The following is a 21,771-nucleotide window of genomic DNA, read 5'->3' on the forward strand; positions in this document are numbered from 1 at the left end:
TGTTCTGTACGGAGGAACGGGCTAAAATTCCTCCAAGCCGGTGTGCAGGACTGATCAACAGTTACTGCAAACGTTTATTTGCAGTTATTGCTGCACAAGGGGGTCACACCAGATACTGAAAGCAAAGGTTCACATACTTTTGCCACTCACAGATATGTAATATTGGATCATTTTCCTCAATAAATAAATGACCGAGTATAATATTTTTGTCTCATTTGTTTAACTGGGTTCTCTTTATCTACTTTTAGGACTTGTGTGAAAATCTGATGATGTTTTAGGTCATATTTATGCAGAAATATAGAAAATTCTAAAGGGTTCACAAACTTTCAAGCACCACTGTGTGTGTGTGTGTATATATATATATATATATATATATATATATATATATTTATATATATATATATATTTATATATATATATATATATATATATTTATATATATATATATATATATATGGTAAAATAAATATTTTGGTAAAAATTAAAGTAACATAAGTAGCCTTATGTGGCTTTTTTTTTAATTGTTCTAATAAGTAGAGCAGTGTACAGGGCTGGATATTGAATTTGGCACACGCCGTTCAGCACTCTCCAGCTCTATTCGTCTCTTCTCCTGGCTCTTGCTCCATCATGGTGCCGTCCAACAGAATTCCACAGAGGGGTAAATCTCAGCTGAGCAGCTTCCGGTATCCATTTCTAAAGAAGAGACGTGTGTTGCCGAACACCAACCCGAGCTCACTCCACTTTTTTGGCAGGATGCCCGGACTTCTGAAGCAGTATTTCACTCTTTATTGCTGTGCCTGGAAATTGCTCAGTTCCGGCCCCCCTTCTTGTTCTTTTTTTAATCGGCTCGCCGGACCGGAAGTAATCATCTCGCTTTGTTTACGAACGGACATCGCGTTCCTTCCTTTATTCGCCCCGGAGCGTGTAGTCATGGCAATATCCGGTGCTGTGCATGAGCTTAGTTTATGTCCTTTTAATAATCTTTGACGTTGTGCTGTTTTGTCCAGCAGTCTGATGTCACTTTCAGTTGTTTTGAATTGACTTTGGGTGCAAAAAATAAAGCAAATTAAAAAAAAAAAAAAATTACAAGCCGGTTTTAATTTTTAAAAGTGAAGAGGACACAACTCAGTTTGACTTAAATGATAATATTTATTGAATTATTGCGTGTGCCTATCGTCTCTCAACACAAATAAAATAGATATTCTACTAAGATACTTTAAATGATTATTTAATATTAGCATTAGAACATCACAACAAATAGGATATGACATTTGGACAATGGAAGACACAGCAAGTTCAATCAATATTTGACTATATTATACTCCAGGAATACTGTTAAATTTAAATTCAATAAAGTTGGCAGAAAGAAAAACGTACAAACAGCATATAGTCAATCTCTGTGTAAAATCTTTCAACAAATACATTAACAGAGTCTTTACACATTTGGTTCTTCTTTGTAAACTAAGTTTGCTTTTTCGTGTGTAAATATTGCATATAAAGAGGGTGAACAAATAGTACCAGGAAAGAAAAAAAGGATTTGCAATAGAATCAAATAGTTTTTTTTTTTTTTAAGAGAATTACTTAATTAAAGTGCCTTTTGTGTCTCTCTTTATGAAGTCCTATAGTTAAAAAAAAAATCTATAGTATGGTATATATTAGCTGAAAAATAAGCACTTCATCTGTGCAAATTGTTAGGCATTAAATATTTTGTGTTTCACTATTACTTCTTAATTATTTTCAGACAGACGAGATCTTGTAAGTTTCCCCTCAGCAAAATGTTTGTCTAATCATAGCTTTGTGCACAATTTGCACCATTATATGGGGGTAAAGAAACAAGGAAAACTAAAATTATTTTGGTTTACTCCTCCATCTCAGACGTTTTAAACGAGTTACATGCACTACATTCAAAAGTGTCATGTATTACAATCTGGTGCTGCTTGCCATCAAAGTGTCAGCTAGCAACCCACTGTGAAGGACCTGCATTTCTACCAGTTAAACACACCATGTACTTTGCCGCTTAGTCTTGTCATTAAATTAAGCATAACCATGTTCACCGCCATCATCATCACTAGTGACAGGAGAAACAAAGTGGAGGTATACAGTGTGGCAGTTGCCGTGCGGTGTCCAAAAAGGGAGACATTATAATAGGGCACAGATGCATCGCTTTACGAAGCTATACATTTATATATCATGATTTATGCATTGTGTGTGTGTGTAATTGGTAATAAAAATAATACTTATTCCTGTATTAATCTTTGTTAAGGTAGGCAAACATCATGTGCAACAACCACATGGTTTAGTGGTTCAACTTGCATATTTCAGACATATTTCCTAAATAAATTATAAGTGGCCTCTTTCATATAGAAACTCATTTGAGATTAAATAAGCATCTATTAAAAAAAAAAAGAAAACGTTAGATATAATTTACATTTTTAGATCTGTCTTATTACACAAGTCCTAATTAGTATATTCCAGCAAATTCTATATCAGTGAAACAGTAAGGCTTTGGATTGGTAATGTAAAGAAAAAAAATAATAATAAAAACATAAATCGGTATTATGTCTGAATTTTGTACAACCACAACAGATTCTCTTCCTGAGGTAGGACATGTAGCGGTCTCCTGGGTTGTTGTTGCGAATCAGTAAATGTCATGTTAGCCATTGTACTAGAAATAAATAAATCATTAAATATGTATTTTCGCAGAGGTTTGTGTGTATGGTAAGTAAATATAAGAATGGATGTGTGTGTGGGGGGGGGTTGTTGTTGTTTTGTGTTTTTGTTTGTTTGTTTGGGGGGGATAAGGTGTAGCTGTATTCTATTCATTCCTCTGGTGCCAACCAAATATGATTAAAGTGTTAACAACAACAACAAAAAAATAAACTATACAATATACACAACACAAATTTGTGACCGTTGTCACCTACAGAGCAGCAATTTGCAGTTCCTGAAGGACAGAGCGGATCGTGGTTTCCATGCTTGCAGAGTTGGCCACGTTTAAAGCGTCCAGCCTGGATAGGATCAACATTTAGTCTGTCAGGAACGCAGAGTGAGGGTCGAAGGTCAAAGTTCATCTACAGCAGCAAACAGTCTCTGGTCTCGGACATACACTACTACCATCGCCACCCTGATCCATGCGCCGATCAATCTGAGGGAGCAAAGGGGGGGGAAAAAAAAAAAAACATGGTGGTTAAAGGACATATGCTTTCCTCATATCTTAGTATTACCCTTAAACCTAATGATATTAGAAAAAAGCCTGACCATGATAGACAATGCAGTGAGTCAGAGTTAGATGCAGAGTCAGCAATAACGTGCGAGCGGTGCAATAGATCTGGCAATGCTTGACCTTCCTTATAAAAGGCAAGGCCCCCAAATCTCTTACGTAAACATTGCATCGACTTCTTTTACGGACAGATGGTGTATGACCGGGATTAACTCTTCGTGCACAGTCACGTTTAAATCCCTTTCAGATAAATGGATGATGAAGGTCGGAAAGCAGTGAGAGCCCTCACATCAACCTTGTCGGCTACTGTGTACCACAGTTAGACTAATCCCAATACAATTCCATTATAATCCCACTGGAATTAGTCACTCACTAAAGGAATGGAGGAAAATCTCCAGCTTTGGCTCAGCACTTTAAGTGATGGTCCCAGAGAGCAGTAATTACATAATCTGATCAATGAAGAGCAAAATAACTGTACAGCTAAGTGAACAGCTAGGGTGCTTTCAGACAAAAACACAAGGAAAGACGAATGTGCCTGCTTTGAAAAAAACAGAAGCAGGTCACTTCAAAAGTTGCAAAAAAAAAAAAAAAAAGGGGGGGGATGGTCAAGTGCGAGCTAGTTAGCCAACATTAGGCTAGTTATTAGCCAACACTAGCTACGTACAACTGGTAAGAGCATTGTTACGGTTACAGTGTGTCACATCACATGAGCAAAAAAACACTACGTTCACACTGCAGGCTGAAGTGACTCAAATCCGATTTTTTCGCCCATATGTGACCTGTATCCGATCTTTTATTGACAATATGAACGACACAGATCCGATTTTTTCAAATCCGACCCAGGCCGTTTGGATATGTGGTCCTAATTCCGATTCCTATCCGATCTTTTCATATGCGACTTCAGTCTGAACCGCCAGGTCGCATTCATCCGACTTACACGTCATCAACAAGCCACAAACGTCACTATTCTGCGCTGAAGTAGGCGGCGGGTCTCTCAAAAAAAGTTACAACAACATGGCTTTGATGTTCCTTTGAACGGAGGTTGCGGTCACTACCCCGCAGAATGCCTGAGCCAAAACCCTTGCCCTCTTCCTTCTCAACCTCCTCCTTAACATCAGGCTATTGTGCATGTTCTGGCTCCGTCGCAACAACAACTGCATCATCGCCAGGTACTCCATGCTGGCTGCTGTCATACACAGGAAACTTTAGGTTACTTCCGTAAACACTGGCCATGCTCACTGCGTGCGACGTCGTCGTATCCTGCAATGCGCATGCGGAACACTTTTAGGTCGCTTTTCGTTCATACTGAGGATCACATACAAGTCGCATATATTTGTTAATGTGAACGACCTCACAAAAAAATCGGATTTCACAAAAAAATCGGAATTGAGCATTAAGTCTTGCAGTGTGAACGTAGTGAAAAAGTACTTATTTTACTGGGGAAAATGGATTAGAAGGTGAACTAATGCTTATAGAAAAAACGTGTACTAAACGTGCTGCGCAGATTATGATCCATCATCCTTATGCAATTAATCATCAGCTTTGACCTTTCTTTTCTATTTTTACTGTTGCTTATTTACTTCATGTCCCTTTTGAACTGGGCTGTTTATACCCATTTTTCATTAGCCAGTTTTTTCCTGCTTCCAGTCGAGACTCTTACCATCATAACAGGCTGATGCAGCATGTTTCGGAGGCCATTTTAGTTCATCTGTCCTCACACAGTAGCCCAGACATTAATCCACAGAGTGCAAGCTATTGTAATGCTGTTCACTATGAAGTGGCTTGATGGCCCTAAAGCTGGCACGTAAAGCTGGTTCAAGCCCCTTAGGAAGCATTCTCCTTTACAAAACTGCTGATTGCTCAGAACGGAGGAAAACAAGCCAGGAATGATGTGAAAATCTTGAGCCGACCCCTATGCCATGACCCTATCTCTCAGGCTCATTGTCACAGAAATGGGAAAATCAGTCAATTGTATGGTAACACGTAGGAGACAATTACGAAAGGTCTGGTATACTTTAACTACAACGTGCAGTCTCCCAGAGCAAAGCTGTTCAAAGCCAATTATGTACCATAAAGGCACCATAATGGAGACTTGAAAGAAACTGTTGTATAGCAATTCCTTTATAATGACTAGGCTATCCTTAAGGCCCTGTCCACACGGCAACGGATTCAGGTGACTCCGATACAACTGCTTATCGTTTAGGCCTGGCGTCCACACGGCACCGGCGTTTTGGGTGCCCAAAACGCAATCTTTTTGAGAACGGGTTCCAGAGTGGAAAGATCTGGCAACGTTGCCGTTGTGAAGTCGTCTGGATGAGTAGAACGGATTTGTTTACGATGACGTCACAACCACATGACTGTGAGTGCTTCACGCCGGGTAGAAGTGTAACGAACTCGATGCGAGTTGTCAACAAATCCTATAACTTGGTTCATGAAACGCGCTTACAAAATATTTTCACTGTGAATATTTATTGTGTAATGGTGCAAAGTGAGAGAGAGAGAGAGAGAGAGAGTAGCCTTTAGGGCAGAGTCAATCCCGCCAGCAAAAATAGGGAAAAAAAGGAGCGATCTCAGCTCTTCAGATGTGGGTTTAAGTCCTACAATACATTCCTCAAAAAGGGCGTAGAAGAGCAAATTAATCCATCAACGTGTAGCATTCAATTTATTCCGGACCATTAAAGACGCCGCCTTCCGCGTAGAATCATACGTCATCCTCGCCGCCATATTGGATAGGTCAAAGCGGAGAATAAAGATTCATGTGCTGCGTTTAACTGTACCAACAGGTTTGCCGTCCAAACGAGATCACATGGGATTACCTTTCACAGGTGAGACTGGAAAAATACTTTTCATTGTATTTGGTCATTATAATGTAATTTTACGAACAGATTTTTCTGACTTTGTGGCTAATATGAAGTCTCGCGCATAATAGTTTATGAGCATGCGTCCTTACTACTTCTATTGTTCTGGTGTCTCCGAAGGGACCGTCTTACAGCGCCCCTAGAGGTGTGGCATGTGAATTGCATCGTTTTCAGCAAGCGTTGCGTTGCCATATGGACCTGATATTTTACTGATCGTTGCCCATTTGGACGCGATATATTTTTAAATAACATCTCGTTGCCGTTGTCGTGTGGATGTAGCCTAAGTTTGCAATTCTCTTCCCCCACCCAACCTACACAGCTACATGTTTTTCCTCAACAACTATTCACCTCTCTCTCGCTATAATTACCCTGAGTACAGAATGTACTGTAGTGTTCAAACACTGATCATGATACACTGCTTATACCTGGGGGAAAAATTGCTACAAGTCTACAGCAAATCAATAATTATGTGCTCAACATTGCAGGGATTCCAATGGTCAATATTTCCTGTGATACCTTGAAATGAATGTTAAGCCCTTACACTTTTACCTTGCCCACAGTTAAAGGAGAACTGAAGGCAAATTTTTTTTATCAAAATTCTATTTCTCATTTTATTAAATATAGGAACGCATTTCTGACAGCTATTTTGTCTCTGCTATAGCAAGTTAAGAGTATTTGAAATACGCTATGTAATATATATCAGTCCATATGTCAAAGCAATGGCCGTAAACGAGTTTCGCTGAGACCTGTGCGAGACATCGCAGGACGGAAGTAAAACGCAGTGGAAATCAAAGTAACCAACATCTGCCAACATTGCCAAAAGACACGCGCACCCTCCTTCGAATGCTGACGTAATCAAGCCGGAAGTTTTCCCTGTGTCCGAAATCGCTCCCTACTCACTATATAGTGGGGACGCCATTTTGTAGTGCTGTCCGAAACCTTAGTGAGGATTATGTGGGAAATGCGCTCAGTATAATATGTATTTATCACAAAAATACATGCATGTATTTATTATTTTGAAAACCCACCAGCTGCCTGAGCTGGCACGTTTTAATTGTATGACAGTAATGACGTAAATACCAGTGCGACGGACTCGTCCTTATCCTGTCGTCTTTCCAACTCTTCTCTACTCCACGTTGGTTTGAAGTCGTATGGAATAATCTCCATCACTGATGAAGCTGGCAAATCTTGAAATTAATCTAAATTGGAATGAGATGGCGATCTGGCCGCTGTGTAAACAGTTTTCAAAATGGCGGCGCTGATACTTCACGTTTGAAGTCTCGCACAAGTCTCGTGAAGATCGCGCGGATAAGCGACGCCTGCCGTGGACCATACATGGCTAAAAACCGAAAAGGCCGATAAGTGTAATATAATATGCCAATACGAGTCACGATATAAGGTTAATAAAACCGAAAACGTAATTGAATAACACGTTAATTAAGAAATAAAGCAAGTTTTAAAATGACTTCAGTTCCCCTTTAAGGAGTGTGTGGATGGGGGGGGAATACTGAGCAGCCCTAAAATGGAAACTTCTTCAAGACAACAACCACATCTTAATACCTGCCAAAAACCATTTCAATGGGCATCAAATCCACTGGGAACTAGAAGGCGATGTCTAACCAGGACCACTGTTGAGAAAACTTGCTGCCATTCTGAAATAACTGAAAATGAGAATATTTAAAAAGCACTTTTAGCTTTCTGAAAGTCTCCAACATAGACCCATCAAAATCTCTCCATGGGGACAAAGCAATGAATCCTTTAAGATGTCAGCAGAGCATTTGGTTGAAAGACAGCCATGTAAAGAGCATACACTACCGTTCAAAAGTTTGGGGTCACTTTGAAATGTCCTTATTTTTGAAAGAAAAGCACTGTTCTTTTCAATGAAGATCACTTTAAACTAATCAGAAATCCACTCTATACATTGCTAATGTGGTAAATGACTATTCTAGCTGCAAATGTCTGGTTTTTGGTGCAATATCTACATAGGTGTATAGAGGCCCATTTCCAGCAACTATCACGCCAGTGTTCTAATGGTACAATCAGTGCGTTTACATGCACATCCAAATCGAGCTGCTGTCGGTAATCGAGCTAAGGGTCCCAGCAGGGGTGCCAGAGAAACCCAATCCTACATGCACACAAGGAAATCGAGCTATTGTGTGAGGTACATTGTGCACCCGAGCCACAGGTGGCACTACACGCCCCATCGTGTTGGTACACTTCCGATTGTCGTCATGAAGAAGAGCTATTCAAGAGTATAAACAAAGTTATCACCTTATTCAAAACTTTTGTGGAGTAAGCTTGCTCGTGTCATCATAGACTCCATTCATTCAGACTTTGCATTAAAGTGGGAAAATGTCTTATTTGGTTTTCATGAAAAGGAGTATGTGGGCTCTCAATATTATTTGATTAATCTTTTGTTATTTTTATGCAAATACTACATTCATAAATGTAAATTTCAAAACAAAAAACCTAACTTCATTGAATTTGGTATAGATGTGAAACATTATAGATCTGCAATTTCTACCAGCACTAATGAAAAGGCTGTTAGAACGGAAACTATTTTTGTATTGTATAATGTCTTTTTTATGATTACTCTTATCTGTATAGGCTTTTTTAATTTATATATATATATATATATATATATATATATATATATATATATATATATATATATATATATCCATCCCCTGGTGTAATTATAACAATACTGTTTTATTTTCTTGTACCCTTTGTATAATGTGTGTTTGATTCAATAAAAAAAAATTTGGGGAAAAAAAAAAGTTATCAGTTCCGTGTTCACAAGAAGAGTGTTTGTATGTACGAACAGAAGTGTTCTTAATAAAATGGCCACTAAGTTGAAGTTGATCTGTAATGGTGAACATATTAACTGTTCGCCTGCTAACATGCTAATAACTTACCAACTAATTGGAAATGGGTGCGTACATGCCCAGACACAAGTGTTCCTAATAAAGTGGCGGCTAAGGTGAAGTGTCATGCCGACCGAGGCTGTCGTGTTTCCCGCTTGTGGTCTCGTCACTTCCGGAAGGGGCAGTGCTGAAGTAAGTGGCTCGACTACGTAGCTCGATAGGGTTTACATGCACTAAGTAGCTCGGCTACAATCGCATAATCTAGGTCGTGTAGCTCGATTACGAGAAATCAAGTTCGGTTCGATTTCAGCCGAGCTAAGGTGTTTCCATGGCATTTAGAACTTCAATTTCAGTCGAGCAACGGCAGAAATTCGATTTTCTCTATGTGCATGTAAACGCACTGAGAGTGTTTGCTCATTGCCTCAGAAGGCTAATGGATGATTAGAAAACCCTTGTACAATCATGTTAGCACAGCTGAAAACAGTTGAGCTCTTTAGAGAAGCTATAAAACTGACCTTCCTTTGAGCAGATTGAGGTGGTGTTTACATTAGACCGTATCCGTATCGTTTTCGTTGCAGATGCACTGTCCGTGCACATTAAAACGCTGGAAAACGACTCCACAGGCGGAACAGTTTGAATTCGCCAGGGCCCACGTATTCAACCCAGTACGTATCTGATCCGGTGCTGTGTAAACATTGAGGAACGAGGATATGCAGTGCTGATCTCTAGCTGACGTCGTCATTGGACAACGTCACTGTGACATCCACCTTCCTGATTCGCTGGCGTTGGTCATCCCACGTTGGTCATGTGAATAAGCAATACAGGAAGTGTGTTGAGGAAGTCATTAAGTGAATGAGCAATACAGGAAGTGTATTGGTTACCGTAGCACTAAATAGTCTTGTTGTAATCGCAAAAAACGGCCGTTCTGCGAGGTGAAGAGTGTACCGAACACTGTTAGATCCTTCTAGCATAAACACGAAGGCCATACACGGTGTAAAAAAGGCGTCATTGTAGTACCAGTACCGCCGATAACAGACTGGCATACTTCATTTTTTACAACGACATCCTTCCACTTGCAAGTGGTGAGTGACTTGCGCATGCCCGATATGCACTGGGATCATGTGACGTGCCGTCTAATTAGTCATGTGATTAGTGCATCTGCGTATTGGCGTTGCTGTGTGCACGGGGAACGGTTTTGTTGCGGGCACAGAAATGTTGTGTGTGTACGCGAATCGTTTTAAAAACGTTAATCTGATGATCCGCCGATTCGAAATAATGTAAACAGGGCCTGAGTTTCTGGAGCATCACATTTGTGGGGTCGATTAAATGCTCAAAACGGCCAGAAAAACGTCTTGACTATATATTTTCTATTCATTTTACAACTTATGGTGGTAAATAAAAGTGTGACTTTTCATGGAAAACACAAAATTGTCTGGGTGACCCCAAACTTTTGAACGGTAGTGTATGCATGGCTTGAAATGGTGTATCTGCTCATTTAAGTCTGGCTGGATGAAGAAGATGTCAAAAGATCTCCAGCTGACAAGAAGAGGTATCGGACTCCTCCAGAAATCATACTGTGCAATAGTCTGAACGACAGCTCTAGACTGATGAAGAATGACAGGATGAAGGCCTAAAACTGCATTTTATACTACCAACCTCACCAAATCAATCAACTTCACTGCTGCACTGGGTGTGAGGTCTATTTGAGAACAGGTTTGTTTGGACCTCCACCTGCAGCTTGAGTGCGTGTCTGTGTGTGTAAATGCCTCTTGTTCCCTTCACCACAAGCTGCTGAACAATGTCTAATCCCTTCTCTCCCTCAAGCGTAATCTCCTTCTCATGTCCCAGGCTCAATGTAGGTAATGTTGACAGTGTTGCTGCAGTCATCTTAGCTGGGAACATCCCGACCTAGTTTAGCCATTGAGGCTTTGCAGGATGAATGCATATTAGGTATCCAGGTGTCTGGCTGGGTTAAAGGTAATGTTGGTAGGTACGGAATTTTTGCACCCCCAAAAATTCCATTCAGAGGTCTGCATGTCTGACAGAAAACTCTTGAAATAGCTCAATTAGCCATCCATCATGGCCTCTGTTCAGAACTGTCAGTCAGTCTCACAGCAAATAGCGCTAATGGAAATGAATGGCATGAAGAAGAAAACAAGGAAAAGGAGGGAGACGGGGGAAGTGCATCAGAGAGGGAAGGGATGGTGCTGCTATACTGAGCATGCTCACAGCTCTAACTGGCTCCTCGCCTCTCAGGCCAGGGGTAAGTGAGTGCCATGCTGAAATCCGACCAGCTTGAGCAAAACAGATCCAGTGTGTGTGCTTGCATGCATGCAATACAAAGCACGCTGTACTATGCGCTTCTCTTCAGAATGTTTTTATCACGTTTCCTTTGTCCTTGTTACACTGTCTTACTCGCGCTCTCTGTATTCATCTATCACTTTTAGAGAGACTGCTGCTTATTATGACTCCTGTCTCTCCGATTCTCTAAGGGATGAGCACTACTCGCCCCTGTCCAGAGGCTGAAGCAGATGGTGTGCTGTCATTAGTGTATTGTCTGTGCTGCTGCCATGCCTGATAACAGGCCCAAGTGAGTGCAGTAGCAGGTGCAATTAGATACACACTTTTCCCTGCCTGACCATCTGCCATCCACATGCACACTCATTCATTCATTCATTCATTCATTCAAGGAGGCCCCTGGAAGATAGAGGGTGATGAGGAGCGAGTTTGATGAATTGCCTATTCACTCCTTTAGGATTTCTACTCCAGGGACCTCTTTGTTTTACTTCTACGCTGAACGGCTGACGATGTAGTTTATATCACGTGCAATGCCAGTGGCAAGAACATGCGTATTACATGGAGCCAAATGAAGAGCAAAAAGTTAATTCACTTCATTTTAAGTGACCTTAGTGATTCGCTTTGTGGATCCATGGCGTGGTGTTCCGAGTGATGTTGCCTGGTGGCGTCGCGGCGGCTGTGCTGGCGGTGTGGGACTTGTTTTCGTGCACCTTTTGGTGGGACTGTAGCTGCTACACCATTGGAATGACATCCTGACCTCTATTTAGTGGACTTTCCCCCCCCATAATTGTAAAGCGACCTTGGGTTTTGAGAAGTCAAAGTCCTTCCCATGCCATGTGGCGCATAGGGCGGCGCCCATCTCCGTTTCCGTAGCCCTCAGCCTCTCGCCTATTACATAGCTAGGGTTACAGTGGGGCTAGTCCTCTGGTAACCGCAAGAGTTTATACTCCCTACTCGCCTTGCCAGACGGCAGTAGGTACCATTTTTATGATGGTCTTTGGTATGACCCGACCGTGAGTAGAACTCGCGATGTCCCGATCGAGAGGCGGACACGCTAACCACTAGGCCAATTCGCGGTTTTGAGAAAGGCGCTATATAAATTGAACTTATTATTTAGTTCAAATAAGGAACGGAGAGTTTAGAAAAAGTGGACAAAAGGCAGTTAATAAGAACAATATTAGCACCATAACTTGGAATTTAAATAATGCAAGAAATAGAATGATTAGAAAAATGATCTCTCGTTACCATGCTCTAGCATTAAGGTACAATTTTTTTTCTGTAATAACTTTCTCAGGTTTGCTTACTTTCCCTGCCTATAGTAGCAGTTTAAACATCGCTTAATTATTTTATCTAACAGTCATATATTCATATATATTTATCAAGATGATTAAATGCCTTAAAGACGCTGGACGACATAAAAATCCATGTGGCACAAAACGCATGCAGTATAGGAAAATGCAACATTTTGCATCAGATTTCACTTTGCACAGAGTTCATCTAGATCTGAAGCTTTTTTTCCTCTTAAAAAAAATGTATATGTCTCATGTCACTTACAAACAAGCTAGCTGTAAACTCAACCTACCTCCAAAAGACGTCACATCAGGACTGCCCATTACTGACTTTGATTCACCCTGGTCACGAAATTTGCAAAGCGAAAATCTGGTGTGACCTTTCCTTGAGCCTGTTCTGATGCGTTTGTGAGATTTAAAAAAAAAACATTCAAAATCAATTTCCTTGTAATTATAGGGCACTTTGTCTCTTGAGCTGTACCTTATCTGAAAACCCTTAAAAACAAAAGCACTGACTATAAGTCAAACAGTGGGCACTTTGATCCAGGAGAGGTTAAAGAAAAAGAGAAAAAAAAAAAAAACCTGGACCACAACCAGCTTGTTTCTTAGGCCAAGTTTACATTAGACCGTATCTGTCTCGTTTTCTTCGCGGATGCACTGTCCGTTTACATTAAAACGCCTGGAAACGCCGGGAAACGGGAATCCGTCAGGGTCCACGTATTCAATCCAGATCGTGTCTGGTCCGGTGCTGTGTAAACATTGAGAATACGCGGATACGCTGTGCTGAGCTCTAGCTGGCGTCGTCATTGGACAACGTCACTGTGACATCCACCTTCCTGATTCGCTGGCGTTGGTCATGTGACGCGACTGCTGAAAAACGGCGCGGACTTCCGCCTTGTATCACCTTTCATTAAAGAGTATAAAAGTATGAAAATACTGCAAATACTGATGCAAATACTGCCCATTGTGTAGTTATGATTGTCTTTAGGCTTGCCATCCTTCCACTTGCAAGTGGTAAGTGACGCGCATGCCCGACATGCACTGAGATCACACACACACCGGCTCAGTCCCAAATCACTGCTCGTGCGCTTCACTCGCGCGCTGTGTGAGCTGCGCAGGGCCGGAGTGCGCACCCTCCAGAGGGCACTCGCTGTTCAGGGCGGAGTGATTTGGAGCGCAGGATGCCTGCGGAGCCGAGCGTATCCGTGTATTGGTGTTGCTGTGTGCACGCAAATCGTGTATTGGTGTTGCTGTGTGCACGCTAATCGTTTTAAAAACGTTAATCTGATGATCCGCTGATACGGTCTAATGTAAACCCCACCTTAATTCAAACTTGTGCAGCCAAAAGCATGACAGAAAAGTTCCTCCACTTCTCCTCCCTCCCTCTACTGTTCCAGTAGGCTCTTGTTTTCCTTTTTTTAAAATGAGGGAAATAAAGAAAGACAATCTAAAAAAAAATTTTAAAAATAAAATTAAGAGGAACTTTTATACACGGCTCTGAACAGAGCACATACATCTCGCAGCTATGGAAGCAAAAGAAAAAAAAATCAGTATCACACAATAATGTGAAAAATTGTGTTATAACAGTATGTTTTTCATGTTATAACAATATATTTTCATGTTATTACGTGAAACGTTTCACATTATAACATGATCATTGACATTGTTAAAACGTGAAACTTTTTACGTTATAACGTGATAACTCTAAACTTGTTTGAATCTATGGTTTGAATGAGGTGTGGCTCATTTACATGATTTAATCAAGTTCTGTTTCATGCCTGGGTTAAGCCATGCTTGGACGAGATTCTTCTGTTACTGAACACGATGGAGGACATTGTATTAAGTACGCGCAGTCTAAGAAGGATTTTAAAATACATTGGGCTGTACAGAAGGAAGAATGAGTCCGACCCGCTGGAGGTAGGGTCATTTCTCATTTGCCCCTTTTCCACCAAAGCAGTTCCAGGGCTGGTTCGGGGCCAGTGCTTAGTTTGGAACCGGGTTTTCTGTTTCCACTGACAAAGAACTGGCTCTGGGGCCAGAAAAACCGGTTCCAGGCTAGCACCAACTCTCTGCTGGGCCAGAGGAAAGAACCGCTTACGTCAGCGGGGGGGGCGGAGTTGTTAAGATCAACAACAATAGCAAGACCGCGAAAGGTCGCCATTTTTAAGCGACGAGAAGCAGCAGCTGTACAAACGCGAAGTCAGCCATTATTGTTGTTGCTGCTTCTTCTTCTCCGTGTTGTTGTTGCTTCGATGTTCGCACCAAGGTTTATGTAAACACAGCGATGTTTACTGACATATACAGCGACGTAACTGACGTATACAGTGACGTAATGACGTGGCTCCCCTTAGCACCGTGAGCTATGGAAAAGCAAACTGGTTCTCAGCTGGCTCGCAAGTTGAACGAGTTGTGAACCAGCACCAGCCCCGAACCAGCCCTGGAACTGATTTGGTGGAAAAGGGGTAATTGATCAGCTGGAAGGACACGGACGGCTACAAGCTATCTCTAGCGGGTCGGACTCATTCTTCCTTCTGTACAGCCCCGTGTATTTTAAAATCCTTCTTAGAAATTTGTTGGCCATGAAAAAAAAAAAATCAATCATTCTGAATTTGAGCATTAAAGGAACAGTCCACCGTACTTCCATAATGAAATATGCTCTTATCTGAATTGAGACGAGCTGCTCCGTACCTCTCCGAGCTTTGCGCGACCTCCCAGTCAGTCAGACGCAGTCAGATGCGCTGTCACTCCTGTTAGCAATGTAGCTAGGCTCAGTATGGCCAATGGTATTTTTTGGGGCTGTAGTTAGATGCGACCAAACTCTTCCGCGTTTTTCCTGTTTACATAGGTTTATATGACCAGTGACATGAAACAAGTTCAGTTACACAAATTGAAACATAGCGATTTTCTATGCTATGGAAAGTCCGCACTATAATGACAGGCGTACTAACACCTTCTGCACGCTTCGGCAGCGCATTGATACGGAGCTCAGATATCAATGCGCAGCTGAAGCGCGCAGAAGGTGTTAGTACGCCTGTCATTATAGTGCGCACTTTCCATAGCATAGAAAATCGCTACGTTTCAATTTGTGTAACTGAACATGTTTCATATCACTGCTCATATAAACCTATGTAAACAGGAAAAACGCGGAAGAGTTTGGTCGCATCTAACTACAGCCCCAAAAAATACCATTGGCCATACTGAGCCTAGCTACATTGCTAACAGGAGTGACAGTGCGTCTGACTGCGTCTGACTGCCTGGGAGGTCGCGCAAAGCTCGGACAGGTACAGAGCAGCTCGTCTCAATTCAGATAAGAGCATATTTCATTATGGAAATACGGTGGACTGTTCCTTTAAGGAGATAAAGCATAAACAAGTTTTCCTCCTGTTTCCATTTCACTTTCTCAGTGGTATGTGCATTTCTAACAAGTGGGTGGAGAGACCGATAGTTAATTCGGTTAACATTAACAAACCCTCACCTTCACAGATCACTGCTCATCTACAATTGGACGTGTTATATATAAACACACAGGAGGATGGAAACAATTTGAAGAAGTTTACGACCCTCGTCCTCTGTAACTTTTGCACCGCCAGAGCTTGTTTATTTACTTAGTCACTTTTGCCCCATTAGAGGTTGTTTTTATTTATCTTCCATTAAACACTGCCACTCTTGCACGGTTTTGTATCTTTTATCACAATTCTTGTTTTAAGCACTACTAATGCACATTCACACATACAAAGCACATAAAAAGGTATTTTTTATTGTTACGTTTGTATCTGTATTGTATAGTCGGCTTGTTATTGGGATCTTTTTTATTCCGTTTTATGTTGTGTACAGTGTGTCTTTTTCTTTTCGCATGTCTGATAACTTACTGCTACAACAAAAAACAACTTCCCAGCTTGAGAGAGAGAGAGAGAGAGAGAGAGAGAGAGATGGATGGATCGGTCTGTCTATCTGTCTGTCCGTCCGTCTACCTGCCCTGGTGCCTAACACGCAGGGCTGTGTGTTGAGCCACATGCAAACACAGCATGCTTGGTGAAAGGCCCCAGGCACTTCCATTAGTCAGTCATCGCAGCATATTGCTCCAACATGCGCGACCACTGCATGGCACGCGCACCCACGCATAATTAGGCAAATTATCAGCGCTCGTTTCCCTGCTGCAAGTCATGGACGGCTTTTAACGCACGGGACATTCCGAGCTACATGATAAAGTAAAACAGAAAGCATTTTCTTAGGAAACTTGAACCATATTGAGAACCAAAGCAGTCCTGGACTCAGAAACTCGAGCCACAAAACAACACTCTGACGTTCCCTGTATGTGCTAAGAATAGCGCTTTTTAAATAATTCAGCACCAGTCAGTCACAGACTTCTCATGTCACAAACACTAAAACGCACTTCCTGTGTGCTTTTTTTTTTTTTGCATCATCTTCCAACGATAGCGAGAGCAAAACACGAGCGTGCTCCACAGAACCTGCAGTGCTACGCAGTTTGTTTACCACTTGCCACACAGTCGCTGCACTTCCTCAAGTCCAGCACGTCTGAAATTCCAGGGAATTCCTCAGAGTGAAAAACACATTCTCTCAGTCAATAGCAAGAGCTCGTCATGCAAAGCAAAACCAAAGTGAAAGCTTACAACGCAGACGTTATAGTGAATGCACGATGCATTGCATAACACCACCGAATACATGGCGGATTAATGCTCTCAGGCATTTTTCACCCTTTTCACGTTTTCCCGTGTGATTTTTTTTAACGACCCAAGCCCTTTCCAACTTTCCCTTAAATCGAAAATATTATTTAAAAATATAATAATAATAAATGTAAAATTAATACCACTAGTTCACTTCAAATGAAACCTTTATTAACATACGTCTCCACAACTACAATCACTGTGTACTTGTAATTGAGGCTAATTATATACTTAAACCAAGTAAGATGATGCACAATTTAATGTTTTAAATACAGAGGATCTATAACCAGACTGACAACTAAATAGCTCAGCTAGAATATTCAAAACACTTCAAAATATTTCCAAAGAATTAGCCTCTAGAATGATCAACAAGATGTCTCGCTTGTGGTAAGAACTACTGTTTCCATTTTCCACTGGACCTCCATCATGTTTTATTTGCCAGTACGACCCATAACAAAGCACGTCAGAAGAACTCACCTTTTACAGTGGCCACTGTCTCCTTGAATCCCAGGGAAACATACGGGCTGTCGTGTAGACCGTTTATATCTCCTTTGCAGCAACTGATCGTCTTGAATCCCATCATATTCTCGCACTTCCCAAACTCTCTATTTTCCATGAGATTTAAGGCGATATAATTCAGACCATCCTGGAACCCAGCAGAAGTCTCTTTGCACATGGGGCTGCCGTATTCCTCATCAGAACCCTCACTGCTCCGGACCGAGACATTCTCAACCGAGGCAGAACTATGCCGCTTGGACTTGTGGGCAAAAGAGGGAAACACCGGCGTTACGGTGGTGGTGGACGAGAAGGTCTCGGAGCTGTGCCGTCTCCGACCGCGTGGGTCAGCTCGGATCACCTTTGCCTCTCCATCAGGGTCAACTGTGGAGTTGGACAAGAGGAATGCTCCTATTCCTGGCATACTCTTGTCACTCAGAGTAAGCCGCTGTACCCTGTTAGTGGGGCTAGCCATCTCGGTTTCATCATTCTCTGTGATGATTGAGGGGGACATACGTGCATCATCAAACTTCATCTCAGCATAGTCATCTTTCCTGGTGTCAAGTGAACAGGAGGAGTTCTGCTCATCAGAGACATGTGTTCCCTCATCAGAAGAGCATGGACAGTTGGTAAGCTCTGGGATTTCATGTAAAGAACTAGCAATCAGGGTTTCTTCTGATTTTGGAGAATGCGAGTTCAAGTCAAGGTTCATGTAGTCACAAAGTGGAGATCTTCTTCTTATGCTGCCAAGGCTAGGTGATGAAGCCTGGCTCTCCACTGATCCAGAGGGCATGGAGTACTGTGCAGTGTCACTAAAGTCAATGTTGATATACTCCCCTGGGCTTTTTGGCTCGCTGGGGAGGGGATGTTCATTCATGCTTGGAAGCATCCTTAGAGTATCCAGAGATAATCTGTTCTGTCTGCTGGCCCGTGCTCTGTGCAACAATCCATCATTCCGACTATGTCTGAGTGGGAGAAGGGTGGAAGGACTGGGCAATGTTCGCCCTGGATTTGCCATAGGCATAGCATTGCACTTTGTTTCCTCTCCTCGTTTATTCCCCTGAGGGCACATTAAAACATACTGGTCTTCTTCTCTTTTAGGACTGTCATGTTTGTTGGAATTTAATAAGAAAGGGGGCCGCTGTCCTGGCGCACACCCTGCAAGGAAATAATCTGGTGGTGTTGCTGAGACACACGGATCAACAGGCGACATGTTCATATATTCCCCATTTGCCACTCTGACATCAGTGCTCTCCAGTGAAGATTTGGAGCCAGACCACATCTTCATATAACCACTGTCCTCTAGTGAACCAACACTGGGAGAATTGGTTGTGCCTTGCCTTCCTGTGGCCTGAGGATGGGACCTGGGATTGATGATCTGCTTGGGGGCCGAGACACACATGGGGCTCATGGGCACATAGTTGTCATTTTTGCTCCCTTGTAGTGCTGCACCTGGTGTCATGGGCATGTAGCCATCATCGCCTTGGTTACTGATAGAACTCCTGCTGGAGCCAATTTCAAGGTCCCCATAATCCTCAGGGTATGATACCTTTTGAGAAACAGAGTGTGTGCTCTGCCCAGAGTGGCCATTAGCGTACACCGCCCACATTAACATATATTCATCAAGTGAGGCTGATGACTGCTGAGAGGGGGTCTTAGGTTGTTGTGGTGCTGTCAGGGAGTACGTCCTCTTCCTGTATAACTTCTCTACATCCAACTTCTCTCTGCTGGATGCCTGGATCTTATTCAAGGAGTGGCTTGATGGACTCTCCATCATCATATAGCCATGGAGATCTGTGCTTTCACGGGAAGGGGGTGTCCCAGAAAAGGACGAAGGTGTATTGCTCCGGTTAGATGCACTGTATTTTGCATCTCCTGGGCTGGACCCATATTCGTCACATGAGAGGAAGCCAGTGTCACTAGGTGACCCTGAGACGGAGCCACTGCAACTTGAAGGCTTGTGTACTGCTGAGGCAGAGGTAGAGCCATTCATACTAGTAGAAGTTAGGCTCAGTGCACTTATGGGAGATGGAGGTGAATGAGATACAGGCACAGACATAGACAAGGATCGGTTGTGATGTAGAAAAGATGCTTCAAATGTATGGCATCCCACAGAAACAGTGTTGGACCTATTAATGTGGTTCCGGACAGTTGGACTTCCGTTTTCAGATACCGATATGGACACTGGCCTCACCATGGAGCCCTCACCCTCACTGGCTGTGCGTATCCGGCAGGAAGTAAACTTGTTGACGGGTGACGTGGCTGCCACATTGTCTGTCCTTGACCTCCTTACCAACCCTGTCTGACTGGGAGGCAAATTGTTCAAGTTCCGTCGGGTGGGTACAGATATGGGGTTGGATCCAGAAGACTGGCTTTTGCTCCGTGGTCTGAACTCTGATGACTCCTTCATTGCTTTCATAGCCTCTAAAATGGTTTCGTGTATGTTTTGTGCCACTACAGAGTCATCCGCCTGCATCCAAAGCTCCCCAGGTCCTGTCGAGGCAGATCTGCCAACCTCGATGAAGAAAAAGCTGTCCGAATGACCACATCTTCTTATGTTCATGAGCTGCAGGCTGATAGACGGAACTTCAGTGTTAAGTTTCACGAAGCTAATTGAGCGACTTGATAAACACAACCTGTAAACCCCGATGATGTTTCTGGTCTGCCCAAGTCCTTTAGATTTCACATTCACTTGCCAGACTTCTTTGTACGCCACGTTCACTGGAGTAATCATACCATAATTACCCTCGTCAAAGCCCACTAAAGAGGATGCAGAGTTGGTCACTGTGCTGTCATACACTTTTCCCTCACTCATTAAATCAGTGAGGTCCCTGTACCAGCTCTCCTGCTCGTTTTCGTTTTCAGCAGCTACTGCAAAATATTCATCCTTGGTATACAGCGCTATTAGGTACCTGTGTTTGGCGTCTGCGCGTTTGTTTATGCTCAAACAGGAGTCAAGAGAGATGACTCTTTTCGCACTTGACTTGTTTTTCCATTTCTTCTCGCTCTCATAATACTCCAACCGGGCTGGCAGGCAGTCGCTTTGCTCTTTCAAAACAAAAAATCTCCGGTGTCCATGCTTCTGTTTTTTAAGGTAGCCACTTTTCTTGATGTTGTTTGAATACATGTTGACATTTGAGGATGATGAGGATGAGGATGAGGATGATAACGAGCCAGTCCCTCCTGTTAGTGGTGGACTCGCCATCCTGGTGATTTTACAAACAAACAAACAAACAAACAAACAAAATACTCCGACTCAACTTGTTTTCTGCAACTTGTTTTCCTCCAGAAACACAAATTATATATGTTTAAAATAACACCGAAACAAGAGTTCCCCTGCCTAATGTCTTAAATAAGGTCCCAGGCGCCGGTTCAATCCAAAATAACAGCGCTTTCAGAATGACTGAACTATAAACAAGAGAAAACAACACCGCATGACGTTTACACACCTCCTCAGCCTCAGTCAGTCAGTGAGGAGGAAAATACACAGTCATATAAGGCGGTGCAACCGTCAAGGGGCGTGTCTGCCAATCCTGAGCACGGCTGCTCATTGGACTCATTGGTCGAGTGAAAAAGACACACGTTTGGATGAGCCAATCAGCGCAAAGACGCACCAGCGAATCTCCCTCACGCAAACCGGCCCTGATTTGAATGACACACATTTTCACTGTCCCGACTGAAAAATATCATAAATAGCCTCGGTTCCCCTCGATTTGAAAAGTTCACATTGCCCAGAATGCGTTTTCTAATCTTGTTGTCTGAATAAACCATGTTTGACGTCATTTCCTATTAAAACAAGGCTGCGTCGGGAGAAATTTGAGCGGACAGCGCGCGCGCTGTCATTTTCTCATAGCTTGATCACTAACTTGTAAACAAGAACTGATGACGTCTATTTTATGCGCGCACGCTCGCGCGTCCATTCCAGCAGCACCGTCGCGCGTGTGTGTCAGCACTCATGAATTATGCATTTAAAGTAATTAAAATAAATCTAGACTATTCGAAGCGTTTGCTTTCTGCGCCCGGTGAGTCATTTAATACATTTAACGTGGCATTAATATG

General features: G+C 42.4%; 1 protein-coding gene across 1 annotated transcript; it reads right to left on the reverse strand.

The window, feature by feature from the left end:
- Positions 1 to 1,216: 1,216 nt before the first annotated feature.
- Positions 1,217 to 21,274, reverse strand: irs2a (insulin receptor substrate 2a). Its single transcript, XM_060898747.1, has 2 exons — positions 17,695 to 21,274; positions 1,217 to 3,145 (listed from the first exon to the last, which is right to left on the reverse strand). Exons 1-2 carry the CDS (start codon positions 20,915 to 20,917, stop codon positions 3,141 to 3,143), a joined length of 3,228 nt encoding a protein of 1,075 aa, XP_060754730.1. The 5' UTR covers positions 20,918 to 21,274; the 3' UTR covers positions 1,217 to 3,140.
- Between the last annotated feature and the right edge of the window lie 497 nt (positions 21,275 to 21,771).

This window comes from Neoarius graeffei, chromosome 18, assembly GCF_027579695.1.
Source record: "Neoarius graeffei isolate fNeoGra1 chromosome 18, fNeoGra1.pri, whole genome shotgun sequence".
Classification (NCBI taxonomy): domain Eukaryota; kingdom Metazoa; phylum Chordata; class Actinopteri; order Siluriformes; family Ariidae; genus Neoarius; species Neoarius graeffei.